At 35.3% G+C, this 15,393-nt stretch overlaps 1 protein-coding gene across 7 annotated transcripts in view; it reads left to right on the top strand.

Annotated features, from left to right (window-relative positions):
- PIGN (phosphatidylinositol glycan anchor biosynthesis class N) overlaps positions 1–15,393 on the top strand; it is an 81,369-nt gene that overhangs the window by 9,097 nt on the left and 56,879 nt on the right. For all 7 annotated transcript variants that reach the window (XM_036418598.2, XM_036418597.2, XM_036418601.2 and 4 more), the window contains 8 exons: positions 208–314; positions 2,558–2,682; positions 4,329–4,459; positions 6,141–6,257; positions 8,602–8,642; positions 11,072–11,131; positions 12,689–12,781; positions 13,449–13,504. In XM_036418598.2, coding sequence (XP_036274491.1) covers positions 208–314; positions 2,558–2,682; positions 4,329–4,459; positions 6,141–6,257; positions 8,602–8,642; positions 11,072–11,131; positions 12,689–12,781; positions 13,449–13,504 — 730 coding nt within the window. The remainder of the gene's footprint in view (positions 1–207; positions 315–2,557; positions 2,683–4,328; positions 4,460–6,140; positions 6,258–8,601; positions 8,643–11,071; positions 11,132–12,688; positions 12,782–13,448; positions 13,505–15,393) is intronic.

Raw genomic sequence — 15,393 nt, forward strand, 5'->3', positions numbered from 1 at the left:
AGTAACAGCAAGTATTAAAGGACAAAGCATAGTCCATAGTATATAAAATAAACATTAACTATTCCTCCCATCTTTCTCTTTCCCATCATAATCTAAAATGCCTTGTGAAAAATTTTGGTTACTCACAAAAATCTTTAAATGACTACTTCATATTTCTAACAGTTTGAAAGATTGCTTAAAAATTTTTTCCCCCAATTTCCTTTTCAGATGCTTCAGGAAACCATGTTTTTACATATTGTTATGATGCTGACAATGAGGATTTTGGTGCCAAGGATGCAACAAAACTGGATACATGGGTCTTTGACAACATTAAGGTGCGTGCTATTGACAGGACACCTATTTCTACTTAAACTACTAGAAACAGATTTGTCAGTAAATACATCTTGTATTTGTATGAACGTAAAAGTCTTATACTCTAGCACACTATTTTTAAAAGACTGGATTTTAAGAAATTAACATTCTACAATAACCAGTTAATAGAAGTTTAAACATAATTTTAAAAAGATAACCTTTCTAATCTACATGCTTCAGATAGTAAAATGAGCCCCACATTAGAATTCAGTTAACCTGTATTTTATTCCTAGTCTGCTGAATTATCTGAGGTGTAAACCTTTACCAGTTTCTTACAATGTGGCTGTGTGGAAGTTTCTTGAAAAATGCTGTTTAAATGTAATCTCTCTCAGGGTCCATAATGACCAGAACGACTGATGACTGGTTGATATGATGCCGCCTGTGGCCAGCGAACTGGCCTGATCAGGGGGCAGGGCCAGACAGCCAACCTCCCGTAGCTCCTCCCTAATTGGCCCGCAGCCCCTCTCCCTGACCAGTCCTGCCCCTTGATCACCACCCCTCCCCAATAGGGAGTGGACCTGATTGGCCAACCTCCTGCAGTCCCTCCCCACTGGCAGTCCCACATCCCATGGGCCCCCAACACTCTGATTGGCCCACAGCCCCTCCCCCTGGCTGGCCAACCCTGATTGCATCCCCCATCCCAATAAGTGTGGGGCTGGCTGGCCAACCTCCTGCAGCCCCTCCCCAAGTCAGCCCAGCCCTGATCAGACCCCAATCGGGGCAGGCTGGCTGATCAACCTCCTGCTGTCTCCTTCTCCTGAGAGGCCCAGCCCTGATCTGCTCCAATTGAGGTCAGGCCTGCTGGACCCCACCCATGCATGAATTCGTGCACTGGACCTCTAGTACAATTATAATAACACTAGAGGCCTGATGCATGAAAATTTGTGCAAGATAGGCCTTCCTTTCCCCAGCTGCCGACACCGGCTTCCCTCCATCACCCAGGACCTAGGCTTCCCTCTGGCTGCCTGCAGGCACCTAGGACCCGAGCTTCCCTCATCTGGCTGCCAGCAGGCACCCAGGACCCAAGCGGCTTCCCTCCAGCCACCACCAGGCACCTGGGACCTGGGCAGCTTTCCTCTGGCCCCAGCTTCGTCCAAACTGGTCTAATTAGCATATTACCCTTTTATTATTATAGATGAAGTAGATGTTTTTTTAAAAAATTTTACTTAAAATTTACTTTAAAGGAAAATTAGATAAGTAAAACCAAATTAGCAAATTAATCATAATAAAATATTTATGCGTTTTTGTAAGAAATAAGAATTTTTTTGACTCTTTGATAGGGACAATTATCACAGTTTCACCAGGAGTTCAATTAAAATTCATCAAAAATTGTGGGAAATGGTGACTATTAACTCTCTCCTTTCGATCAATCCATTGTTTCTCATCTTCAAATTATAATTTATCTGTTGTATGAAGCTTTCATTGATTGATCCCTAATGCTGCTTCTTTTTACCAGTGATGTCTTTTGAACTGACATGGTGTACTTCTCCATATGTAGTTATTTTTGTTCATTTGTTTATAAATATACTTCTAAATATGTGTTTGCATTTGTCTTTGTATTTACTTCACAGGAATTAAGGTCATCCACATTGAATCTTGTGTTTTAAAACTCAGTTTAATACATCATCTTCTCTATTAATTTTCCCTGACTTCTTTTTGCTTCACCTCACTTTCCATTCCATTTACATGATAACCCTCTTCTGTGTTCCCTTAAAGCCACTAGTACAGTTTTATTTTTGGTTCTTGTCAAAATATTTCTTCAATCTTCTTTATATTTTTTATTTATTGATTAGAGAGAGAGAGAGAGAGAGAGAGGACATTAATTTGTTGTTCCACTTATTTATGCATTCATTGGTTGCTTCTTGTATGTGTTCTGATTGGGATCAAATCCGCAACCTTGGCATATCGGGGTGACACTCCAACAAACTGAGCTACCCAGTTTTATTCAGTATTATGAGATTTTTATGAAATCACATCTCCTTTCTATAACCTTTTTTTCTTGGCTACAAAAAAATAACTTGTTTCCTACTTGAACATAGATGTCTCAAATGACAGCAAAGATCTTGTAGTGGTAGGCCTGAGGACAAATTTAAACAAAATAAGATAATTTTATAATTATGTATAAATTTAATTAAATGTTCTTATCAGAATTATTTTATAAATAAAATAAATGAACTAAAATTTTTAACTGATTTGTTACATATAGGAATTCTTTCATGCTGCCAGAAACAACCAATCTTTGTTTTCTAAACTAAATGAAGATAAAGTAGTTTTTTTCTTACATCTATTAGGAATAGATACAAATGGACATGCTCATCGACCCACATCAAGGTAATTTTAATGCTGTGTTTAATTTCTTGTTTTTGTGGATAACAACCATTTTGTTTGAACTTTTAAAGTAGTATATATATATATATATATATATATATATATATGTGTGTGTGTGTGTGTGTGTATATATATATATATATATATATGTATGTATATATATTTGTGATTATCACAAAAGATACATTTTAAATAACTCTAATGTAGAGTAAGTCCTCAACTATTGATATACTATAGAAGCTAAAATCACATATGCTGTGCCAGACTGCACATTAATATAAATAAAATATATCCTGCATTCTTCATGTTTCAAGGCAGAGAAAAAAATTATGTATTTTAGAAATTCAGTAAATATTGAAATCAAAGCATTTTTATTTATTTATTTTTTTACAGAGAGGAAGGGAGAGAGATAGAGAGCTAGAAACATCAATGAGAGAAACATCGACCAGCTGCCTCTTGCACACCCCCTACCGGGGATGTGCCCGCAACCAACGTACATGCCCTTGACCGGAATCGAACCTCGGACCTTTCAGTCCGCAGACCGACGCTCTACCACTGAGCCAAACCAGTTTCGGCTGAAATCAAAGCATTTTTATGGTGTTAATGTATCACAAAAAGGTGTAATTAGCTATTCCTTATATACTCCATTTAATCCGTATTATAGATAGCAAATAATTGTATAAAGTTTTATATACTATATTTAAGTAGCACTCCTTAACTAGACCAGCAATTTTTTTTTCACTACTTTTGTAGACCATAAGAAAAAGGAAGAATCCATGTTATTATTATTTTTTTAATATATTCTTATTTATTTCAGAGAGGAAGGGAGAGGGAGAGAGATAGAAACATCAATGATGACAGACAATCATTGGTTGGCTGCCTCCTGCACGCCCCTCCTAGGGATTGAGCCTGCAACCCAGGCATGTGCCCCTGACTGGAATCGAACCCAGAACCCGTTGGTCCGCAGGCCAACATTTTATCCACTGAACCAAACCAGCCAGGCCCCATGTTATATTTTTATGCTTTATGTCAAATTTGGTTTAGATTAGTCAAACTGTAAAGCCTATTGGTTAGCTGTCCATAATGAATACTCATTGATCCCCTTTTTTCACATCTACACTGTTTTAACTAATAGTTCATACCAAACCAGCCTTGCCAGTCTACCTATTTTTAAGTGTACATGTATGAAAGCTTATGTATAATTTGTTCAAAACATATTTGATATGGTATGATATAATTTTACAATATATTAAAACATTTTATATCACAGACTAGGAAAGGAAAAAATACTACATTTGAAGCAGTTATGCTTACCTATTGTCACAAGGACAATATATAATAGTTTGCATTATGAGAGACATGAACTTGAAAAGCATTATTGAATTTGAAACTTAAAAAACATTCATTGCAATGTATTTGCTAATCAGTACTCTCCTCTTAAATAATTTTTGACAGTATTTCATATTCTTTTGCTTCTTAAACAGAAAAAACATTATTTTTAACAATCTGAAGTGATCTGATTTTAAACTGTTAAAGATTAAATCTAAAGTATTTCAGGAGTTACTAACTTTGAATGTGATGAGTTCATCTTAAATAAATTTGATTTTTCCAAATTAATTTAATTTCTTCTTTTGTGTCTTTTTAAACAGGGAATATAAGGACAATATTAAACTAGTTGACAAGGGAATTAAAGAAATTGTGTCCCTGCTTAAAGAGTTTTATGGAAATGATGAGAAAACGGCATTTGTCTTTACCTCTGACCATGGAATGACAGACTGGGGTTAGTCTGTCTTTAATTGACTTATATTCTACTAGAGGTCCGGTGCACAAAATTCATGCACCGAGCGTGATTCCTCAGTCCAGCCTGCACCCTCTCACAATCTGGGATGACTGGCTCCTAACCACTTGCCTGCCTGCCTAATCACCACTAACCCCTCTGTCTGCCAGCCTGATCCCCCCTGATGGCCTGGAATCAAACCCAGAACCCGTTGGTCTGCAGGCCCTACCTTGCCCCCTGCCAGAGTGATCACACCTAACCTCTCTGCCTGCCTGCCTGACGCCCCTACCTGCCTCTGCCAGCCTGCCTGATTACCCCAACTGCTCTCCTCTGCCTGCCTGATCTCATCCCCAACTTCCCTCCTCTGCCTGCTTGATCTTGCCCCCAACTTCCCTCCCCTGCTGGTCTGGTTGCCCCCAACTGCCCTCCCTTGCTGGCCTGATCTCGCCCCCAACTGCCCTCCCCTGCCAGCCTGATCTCCCCTAAGCTCCCACCACCATGACTTTGTCTGGAAGGAAGTCAGACATCTGGAAGATGGCTGGTCACCCAGTCTAATTTGCACATTACCCTTTTATTAGTATAGATGATTGAGGTAGTGGTAAATGGAGCTTGCAAATATAATGTTGAGGACATTATGTCTTAATGTGTGCAAAGTGTCTAGCATATAAATGTATGCTTGAAGTGTAAGTGTAAAATGTTCTGATCTTATATAATGAATCTTCTAACTATAGAAGTAATATATTCTCAAAATGAGAAATTAGAGAAAAGTAGGGAGGAGAAAACAAAAAGTACCATAGGATTAACTGTACATGATAGCATAGGTGGCAAGGTTAAGGTGGTACTACCGAGGGACTTTGGACTACTGAAAATCCACTCTACATGAGCCTGTCCTCCCTGTGAGATTCCCAAGGTGAACACAGTGTGTGCACATAGAACAAAATGAGGCAATGGATGTTCAGGTCCCCAAATCACAATATGGACTTCTAGCGAGCTGGTTCTACTTTATGAAGGGCTTTTGGCTGCACCAGCTAGAGTCGCCTGGAAGAAAAATATCTAGAGACTTTGCCATGTTCTTGAGAACAGCTCTGGACTCAGTTACTTGCCCCAAACCTGGCTCGTTACTCCCCAAAGGCAGAGCTTTCCTTGTTCTTTCTGCCTTCGGAGCCACTCGAGTGGCATCTCCTCCAAACTTTACTGTTATACTCTTCTTTCAACCAGAATCACTCAACAGGCATTCTGCCCTTTTTTGTTTGTTCATTTGTTTATGTCTTTTTGTTATTGATGCTCTGACTTGCTTTGGTAATATTGTTATCATTTAAAAATATATATTTTTTATTGATTTTGTACAGAGAGGAAGGGAGAGAGAGAGCTAGAACCATCGATGAGAGAGAGAGTCATCGACCAGCTGCCTCTTGCACACCCCCTACTGGGGATATGCCCGCAACCAAGGTACATGCCCTTGACTGTAATCGAACCCAGGACCTTTCAGTCCCCAAGCTGACGCTCTATCCATTGAGCCAAACCGGTCTCGGCTGGTAATATTTTAAAACTAATTGTTATACAGAATTAGTTTAGGAGTGTGGTGACTAAAATTAACTATAGATGGATTAATTTTAAGTAGTTAAAAAATAAATATTTAGGTATAAGCTAGTTCATATATGCTGGTCTTATGTCCTCGTTGTAGGTTTCCATGGGGCTGGTCACCATTCAGAGACCTTTACTCCTTTTGTTGCTTGGGGAGCTGGAGTCAAGTATCCCCAAAAAGCATCAGATCAACAGTTTAATGATGAGCTTTTGAAAGGTATAAAAATGTATCTTTATTGCTTTTATAAATAAGACATTTTAAAAGAAAACCAAAGTGTAATTTTTTAAAATCACTTTCAAGTTATAGTTTTCTTTTTTATCTTGTGCTATTTTTTATGTACTACTTATATATGTTCATATTATATGGTTTACAATATTCAGCTTGAAATACACAGTCTTAGTCATTTGCCTTATGAGAGTTTAAGCACAAATTATACTATTGCCGTTTTTCCCACATGCCTTATTATACTGGCATATAGATTAAACCTTGAGTCAAATCTAATCTGTAAAGACTATTAGTCAGATAAATAACAAGTCATAATTGATCTTTCACAACTGGTACTGTTGTGAAACAGTACCTTGTCTCTAGTACTTTTGAAGTCCCTCTGTGTTACCCACGCCTCCCTTGCTTCTCAATCCATGAAGAAAAGGAATGCCTTTTTCCTGGAGCTCTGCTTATTTTGTCAGGTAAGGTTTTATTCAGAGTTCCAAAGTTCTTACTAATTGGACAAAACAACTTCCTCTCAAATGTCTTACTCTGGATTTTTTGTATCAACTCATCCAAAGCTGTATTTTGTTGAAAATATAGATTTAAAAAAAAAAATACAGATTTCCAGACCTTGTAAGTAGATATTTTGCTTCCATGAAACTGAGTGAGACCTAGAAGTTTTGCTTTTAAAATCTCTAGGGATTCAGACTCAAGCTATTGTATGTTCAGGTATTTTTACCATGGAAAACTATTTTTTCTTTGTATGTTAAATTTCCTTAGATGCTTTCTTTTTTAAAATTTATTTTTTATTGAGATATCATTCTCATACCATAAAATTCACATTTTAAAATTGTACAATTTACTCTTTTGAGTATATTAATAAGATCATGCAATCACCTCTACTATCTAATTACAAAATATTTCATAAACTTTCCCCCAAGCAAAACCCGTTAGCTGTCACTCCTTTCTCTCTCTTCTTCATCACCTGGCAACCATTGATCTACTTTGTGTCTATGGATTTGCCTATTCTGGACATTTCATATTAATGGGATCATTCACTATATAGTTTTTTGCACCTGGCTTCTTCCACATGGCATAATGTTTTCAAGGTTCATCTATGTTATAGCATGTATTAGTAGTATATTTTGTATAGCTGAATAATATTCTATTGCTGCATATATCATATTTTATTTACATACTCATCTTCCAGACATTTAGGTTGTTTTCACATTTTTTACTTTTATGATAATGCTGCCATAAAGATTTGTGTGAAAGTTTTTGTGTGGACATGTGTTTTAATTTCTCTTTGCTGAATATATCGAAATTGAATAAATGAGTCATATGAAACTCTACGTTTAATTATTTGCAGAATGCCAAACTGTTTTTTAGTGCAGTTGTGTTATTTTATATCCTGTGCTCTGTGGTAACTGGATTAGATTGAGTCTAAATAGAAGCTAAGTTAAATAGTATGTTTGTATTTAGAAGCTAGAATTGTAGTTTGGCATTTGATTTCTTAGTGAATTAATGTATTAGAATCACATGGCTTCAAGAAGCATTGCACAAAAAATGTAGTATCACAAGTTACAGAGACAGGGAATATTCTTTTTTCTTTATCAGGTGATTAATATGAAGTTTTAGTAGCTGACTAGTAGAAGAAGAAACATATTTTAAACTTTATTAGCTTATTAAAGGAAATTTTATCATAAAAATATATTAGAACCCTTTTGGTAATATGTATATCATAATGCCATTAAGACATAGTCTCAATCATTTTGGTTACTGCATATTGAAGTTTCTGAATTTACACATAGAAAGATAGAGGAATGAGGTTATCTTTGAAGGCAGTTTTAATAGTAACTTATACTACTTTAAAATTTGGGATTAATGGTACATCATAGCTACAATTTTAAGTATTTTGCAAGCAACTGCTATTACGGGAAAAAAAAATAGGAAAACTTACATTAACTAACAGACTACCAATGCCTTAATAAACTTCTGGAACAGGATTGTAATTTGTTGTAGGCATGCTAACAATTGTTACAATTGTGCCCCTTAGTTGCATCATTCCTTCCTTAGCCTTTTGAAATTTTGAAACCGTTATCTCCATATGAAGTTTAATAAATTATTATAAGAAATACCAAATGTTTACTTTTCAGTTTTTCTTTTAAAATTATCATTTTAAAAATATACAGTTCTGCCTTTTTAAGCATCCTTTTGGTTCATGCTGCCTTAAAATAGACTTTTGTAATACTTTTGTTTTTCATCAAGCATTGATTACTCATAATAATGAAATGATCCATTCTTTTTTTCATCTTAACATCAGCTTTTGTGTCTAATGGTGTCTGTCTTTCAGGATGGAAATTGGAGTACTGGAAGAGGCAAGATATCAATCAGGTATTCATCTCAACTTAATCATCTTCTAATTTACTGTATCTTCTATAAGAAGATTAGACCAAAAAAAAAGCCCCTGAAAAACCATGTATTAATAATAATGATAATAAATTATCTTTTAAAACATTTTAATTACCAAGGAAAATCCTTTCAGTGCAAATATTTTAACCCAACTAATCTTTCTCTTGACAAAATATAAAAAGCCTCAAGTAAAACTAAAAGGAGAAGACTCCCTCCGAGTTACACTGGCTAATTAAAGAATTATATGTAAATTTGAAATTTGCATACCTGTTAAATTTCTATGATTTCTTTTCATGGTTGCCTCATTTAGTTGCTTTGAACATAGATCTAATAAAACCTCATCATAGGTTTCTTTCCAGTAGTATGCCAGTTACTATTTCTTTTTTATTAACACATATTTTAGATTAGTAACATAATCTGTAAATGGGAAGTACAGAATTTTCATTGCTGAATATATGCTATGTACATAGCCATCTTTGCTGTTTATAGAAAGCATGCATCACTGATACATGGCCTCCAAAGTGGCAGGAAGATCTGACCTTCTCCAGGTCAGCTCTCAAGCTGACATTCCTTACTGTGGTGGATAAACCAATGTTTAGGATCTCCTTTTCAGGCCTGTGGTTGCTGAAGCCTATTCTTTAACATGTTAAGAATGCTCTCTTCTCTCCAGATGGACATGTATTGTCCAAATAAATGAAAATGTTTATAATCATAATAGCAGTTTATTTATTTGCAATAAAAATAACTGTCAAAGGGAAAGGATAACTTGAAGACCATAGAACAAGAACATGTTTTTCTTCTAGCCAGGCTGGGTTATAATAAAAAAACTGAATATGGGTTCAACTATTGCTCTTAGTAATCCTACTTCGGGTCTATATTAGATGAGAATTTCTCTATTCATTTCTTCCATCAACATTGTTATGTGTCTGGAGTATTGTTTAAACATTGTACAAACGTTATCATTAAACAATGTGTTAGGGATATGGTAAGTAAAAGCAGATACTACTCTAATTATTATACAAATAAGTGTAAAATTATAGCTGTGGTAAATACTACAAAAGAGGCCCGTGAAGCCATGATATAGAACTGATGTACAGTAGTCCACCCGTATCCACGCCTTTGCTTTCTGTGGTTTTGGAAAGTCCATGCATGAAGTGTTTGAATGCTGGAGAGTAACATGATCTGCTTCTTTGTGTGAGGATTTCTCGGGCTGCAGCATGGAAAACAGATGAGAGGAGGCTTTTGGTGAATTCCCGGGGAAGGGGAGAAGGCGATTGGGAGGCCATTGGAGTTTTTCTGTTTTACATGAGGTGGTACTTAGTAAAGAGAGTCCAGGTGGTGAAAGTGAGAAGGATTGAGAAGTTGGGACCAAACTCCTACTTTAGATGAGGGATTAGCGAAATAAGCTATGGTGAGATGAAAGATAGTCAGCTGAGTGTAATACAGAGGCCAAGAATGCAGTGGTCTACGCAGTGCTGCTGAGAGGTCTGTTAATTATAATAATTACCACAGCCTTTGTAGCCACCAGTTACTGCAAGATTATTTTATGCCAGAGACTTCATAAATTTAATCTCATTAAACCATCCTGCAACTCTGTAAGGGAGAAACTTTCATTTATTTTTTAACTGATTAACAGGCATCAGAGAGGTTAAATGACCTGCCCACAGTCTTAGAATTTACAAGCAAGGATTTGAAATTGGGCATTCTGACACCTAAGCACTTTACTGCCTAAAAAATTATAAGGACTAATATAAAAGCAGGCAATAAGATTTGGAAAAAATGGAGGTTACTAGCTCTTTTAGGGAGAGTTGTCTATGGAATGATAAAAGGCCAACTTAGGAGTGATGGGGAGATGAGATGGAGACAAAGCATGAACAATTTCTGGGACACTACTTGCAAGGAGCTATCCAAAACTTGTTTTTTTTTGTTTTTGTTTTTGTTTTTCTGTTTTTTTTGCGGGGGGGGGGGTGAGGAGAGTAAGGGGGTATCTAAAGAACCTCTTATTTTTAAGAGGTTTGTTTTACTTTTGGTTGGCCAAACCTTCTGTTACATTCTTTCTTTAATTCATATTGCTATTTTTTTTTGTCTAATTAAGGCAGCCTTTCATAATACTGAAAATCTATTATATAAAGTGGTCAATTTCTAGTTACTAAGATAAGTAACTTTTTGCTTATTAATATGTTTAACATTTGGAGCTTTTAATGGTTTCTTTTCTAATTTATTTTTTCATGAAGTCATGTACTTCTAACAAATGTCATTTTTAGAGATAAATATCTACTATGTAGTAAATAAATGTTTGAAGATAATAGATTATAACAAACATGCAGATTATATTACAGAATAGTTGCCTTAAATTATTTTTCTTGTTGATATCTGTAGACTTCTTAAAATTGAACTTTTTCTTTTCGTAGGCTGATATTGCACCATTGATGGCTTCTCTTATTGGAGTTCCTTTTCCCCTCAATTCAGTGGTAAGGGACAAAATTTTCTTAACTCTCAGAATTACAAAATATATTGAACAGTAAAATTTACTTTCTATATGTTTCTGAATAATTTTTGATTACACTATATTTTCCTATTTCTTCCTAAATATGTAATATATTTTACATGTGTATGTATTTATAATCTACAATATGGAATATAAGCCTAATAATTTATCTTATAATTTTTATTTTCTTAAAATATATATAAACTTATATTTGTAATTTAGAGTTTTAAAAATATTTTATTTATTGATTTGCAAGAGAAAGAGAAAAACACATTGATTTGTTGTTCCACTTATTTATACATTCATTGGTTGATTTCTGTATGTGCCTTGACTGGGGACCGAACCTACAACCTTGGCATATTGGGATGATGCTTTAGCCAACTGAGATACCCGGCCAGGGCCTATATTTGTAATTTAGTTTTAAATGATGAAAACAGGTAAATACTTTTTGTTTGCAAGTAACAGAAACTGAATCCATTTAAAGGAAATGTATTTAAAATATATTAGTGGTTTGTTGATTCAAAGGGGTATTCAAAGACCAGGCTCGGAAATGACTAGGAACCAAGAGAGCTCTGGAGAATTAGAAGAACCAAACCAGAGTCTATACTAGGATAGAGGAGTATTACCCCTGTCATACTTTTTGTTCCTTGACCCTTGAGTCAAATTCCTGTACTTACTATTTGAGTCATCTAGCCTGGAGTCTATCCTTCAGTGAGGGAGGCAGAGCCCCACTGGAGACTCATTACACTGTATCCAGTGGGGGAGATCTCTCCACATAGAATGGTAATCCTGCTAAGAGTGGGAAGTGGATCCTGAAAAGCCAAAAAACAAACAAATCTAATTTAGAATGCTGAGTAATGTGAGTTCTATTGTAGTGTGTGTGTGTGTGTGTGTGTGTGTGTGTGTGTGTATTTTTATATAAGTGAAACAAAAGTTTCACAGAATAATCCTTACTCTTATATGCACAATATACTCTCATACTTATTACTATGTCTTTATTTTCTTTTTAAGTATATTAATGGTGGCCCACTATTGGGATATTTTGCATGTGCAAAGCACTTAATTCACTGCCTACCACATGTTAATTTTTCCATTAAAGGGGTAATGTTAGTGTGGTTTTTTTTTTTTAACTTAATTAATTCATCTCTTTTGCTTTATTTATTATATTTACTTTGCAAGGAAAATAATAGAACATGTTTCAGTTATGGTTTAAGCAGGCATCTTCAAACTGCGGCCCGCAGAGGAGTCTGATCCGGCCCGCCAGGTTTTTTGGGCAGTGAGCGCAGCCGAGGTGTTACAGTAGGAATTAGTAGTTCATATAGTCCGGCCCTCCAGCTCTCTGAGGGACCGTGATCTGGCCCCCACTTTAAAAAGTTTGAGGACCCCTGGTTTAAAGTAAGATTTTTTTGTTTTATTATTCCAGTAATTTATTTGTCCATATGCCTTGTCTTCATTGCTTCCTTTGTAAATCTATTTTGTTTTATAATAATTGCCTGAGCTTTGTTAATACTAATATTAAACCAGTATTTATTATTTATAGGGAATCCTTCCTGTGAATTATCTTAACAACACGGATGTCTTCAAAGCAGAGAGCATGTATACAAATGCAAAACAGATTCTTGAACAGTTCAAGGTAAAATTAGACACACAAAAAATGGACACTGCTACAGTTTCTAAATTGAATATATTAACTGAAGATATCTGAATTGTATTTTAAGAAATGATTATCTATAAGTTATTATCTTTAAATTTTGTGTATTTGTCTAGCATCCGAGTTGCACATTTCTGAGGTGCAACATCCATGAATGAGTGTGAGAGTGTAGAACTGTCTTTAAGGGTTTTCTAATTGTAAGACTATCATATATGCTTATAAAAACTACAAACCAAGTCTTTATTAATTGAATTTGCCCCCAGAGAGGTAGCATTGTAACATTTCTAGTCATTCGTGTACATTATTAAATGCATTAAGAACTTAAAGAGGTCACCATTTAATTGAAACTTTCTGTTATTCTTAAAACAGTGCAGCTTGCCTTATTGTTTTCTAAGAGTTCAGGTAGAATACATTATTGAATGTTCTTTTGCACACTTGATATTCTTAATTCTCAGTCTATTGTGATAGAATGATGTTAAATTTTTCTTTAACTATTTATGAAATAATATAGTAACACAAAATTCCATTTATCTTCAAAGTAGTTAACAATCCCTGAAGACTCATTTTAATAGATGTTTATATTTAAAAATGAAATTAGTTGATATTTTCTCATTTATAATAAAATAAAATATTTTCATATGGTTCCCAGGTAAAAATGACTCAGAAAAAAGAAGTTACTTTACCATTTTTGTTTACACCATTTAAGTAAGTATTTTATATTTATTAGTTTATATTAATAGGAAATAATTTTTTAATGAGTTTAAATGCTGACAAAATAAATTACTTAGAAACCTTGTGGTTTTTGTGCATGTTAGTGCAAATTCCGAAATGAAAGTCTCATCTATTATTTTTGTAAGTAATGAGCCAGATACTAAGTAAATATTTTTGTATGACTGGTAGAGGGTGCAGAGAGATATGGGAAATAAGGAGATAAATTCAACTGTGCTTAAATGGGAAGGTAGGGTGACTCTTGGCTTGGCTGACTGGGAAGGTACTGGTACCATTATGGCTTATAGGAAGAAAGAAGAGCTGGTTTGAGAGGTAGGGATGAATGTTCAATTTAAAATTGAAGTCATCAATGAATTGGTTAGAAATAGGTATGTGGATCTCAAGATAGAGATGAGCCAAAGCCGCTTTGGCTCAGTGGTAGAGAGTTGGTCTGCGGACTGAAAGGTCCCAGGTTCGATTCCGGTCAAGGGCATGTACATTGGTTGCGGGCACATCTCCACACATTACTCAGTGTGCAAGAGGCAGCTGGTCGATGTTTCTCTCTCATCGACGTTTCTAGCTCTCTATCTCTCTCCCTTCCTCTCTGTAAAAAATCAATAAAAAAAAAATATATATATATATTTAAAAAGATAGAGATGAGAGTTGATTGTGAAGATTTTGAAAGCATCAGCGTAAAGATGGTGGTGGAAACTATTATACATGTAGGAGCTCTAGGCAGAGGGTAGAAAGTGACAAGAAAATGCCAATGATGTAATTCTGGGAAACATTGACAACTATTGGTACAAAGAGGAGAGCAAACTTTAGTGGACAGCAGATTTTGCTATCTTAGATCCCAGAAAGACATATTTTCCTTGAACCTGGAATGGGGAGAGTTGAGTCAAAAATCTGGCTTTGGGCAGGTTTGTTCAACCTCTGTGAAGTTCGTTTTTAATTAACAAATTTGCATATAATTAGGAAGAATTTTGATCTTGACCAAAATAAACAGAAGTTGTTTGAAATATGGATGTTAGGGATATGATTGAATGACTTATTGGAATTATATTTAACAACTTATGTAACATGAGTATGATATTCATAAACTAGAAATGCTTAAATATTGCATTGCCCTGTGAATAATGTGACTTTATGCCTGATTGTGTGTGTGTGTGTGTGGGGGGGGGGGGGAAGGTGGCATTTGACAAAAACAAAGCAAAATCATGACTTGCAAGTTATGATCATATGCAATTAATTACCCTAAATATTTTAAATATATATCAAAGTGGCTTTACCTTTAAGGACTATCCCTGATTATGAATATTACATATGCTTATAAAGCCGAGTCTTTATCTCTTGGAATTTGCTCCATATTATATCATATATATATGTATCATATGCATCTGTTTATAATGCAGTGGTATAGTCAGATCCTAACAAAATAAACAAATAAATGAACAAGAACTATATTATCCATTTCTGATATGAAGAAAATAGGACATTGAACTAAGAATAACTGAGAGTTACCTTAGCCCAGCCACTTTAGAAAGATTGGCAGGGAAGCACTGTTCTTTAAGAGGTTCAAGTGCACACTACCCACCTTCTTTTACTTGGCTTGCTGACTCACCATGGACTTGCTCTGCTTTTATGCTAAACATCTGCCTACAGAGCTACTGCTGCTTTGTGTCATCTCTGGGCTCAGCAGGAGCTGATTCCCACTCACTGGCTCACCCACCCTGGAGCAAAACTACTGGCTCTGCCTGCAGTCTTGAAAATCACCATTTGTTGAAAGCCTGCAATATAATCAGAAAAACCTAAAATAATATGAATAATAGACTATCTTGTTGTTGTTAATCCTCACCTGAGGATATTTTTCCATTGCCTTTTAGAGA

Source organism: Pipistrellus kuhlii, unplaced genomic scaffold (assembly GCF_014108245.1).
Source record: "Pipistrellus kuhlii isolate mPipKuh1 unplaced genomic scaffold, mPipKuh1.p scaffold_m20_p_6, whole genome shotgun sequence".
Taxonomy (NCBI): domain Eukaryota; kingdom Metazoa; phylum Chordata; class Mammalia; order Chiroptera; family Vespertilionidae; genus Pipistrellus; species Pipistrellus kuhlii.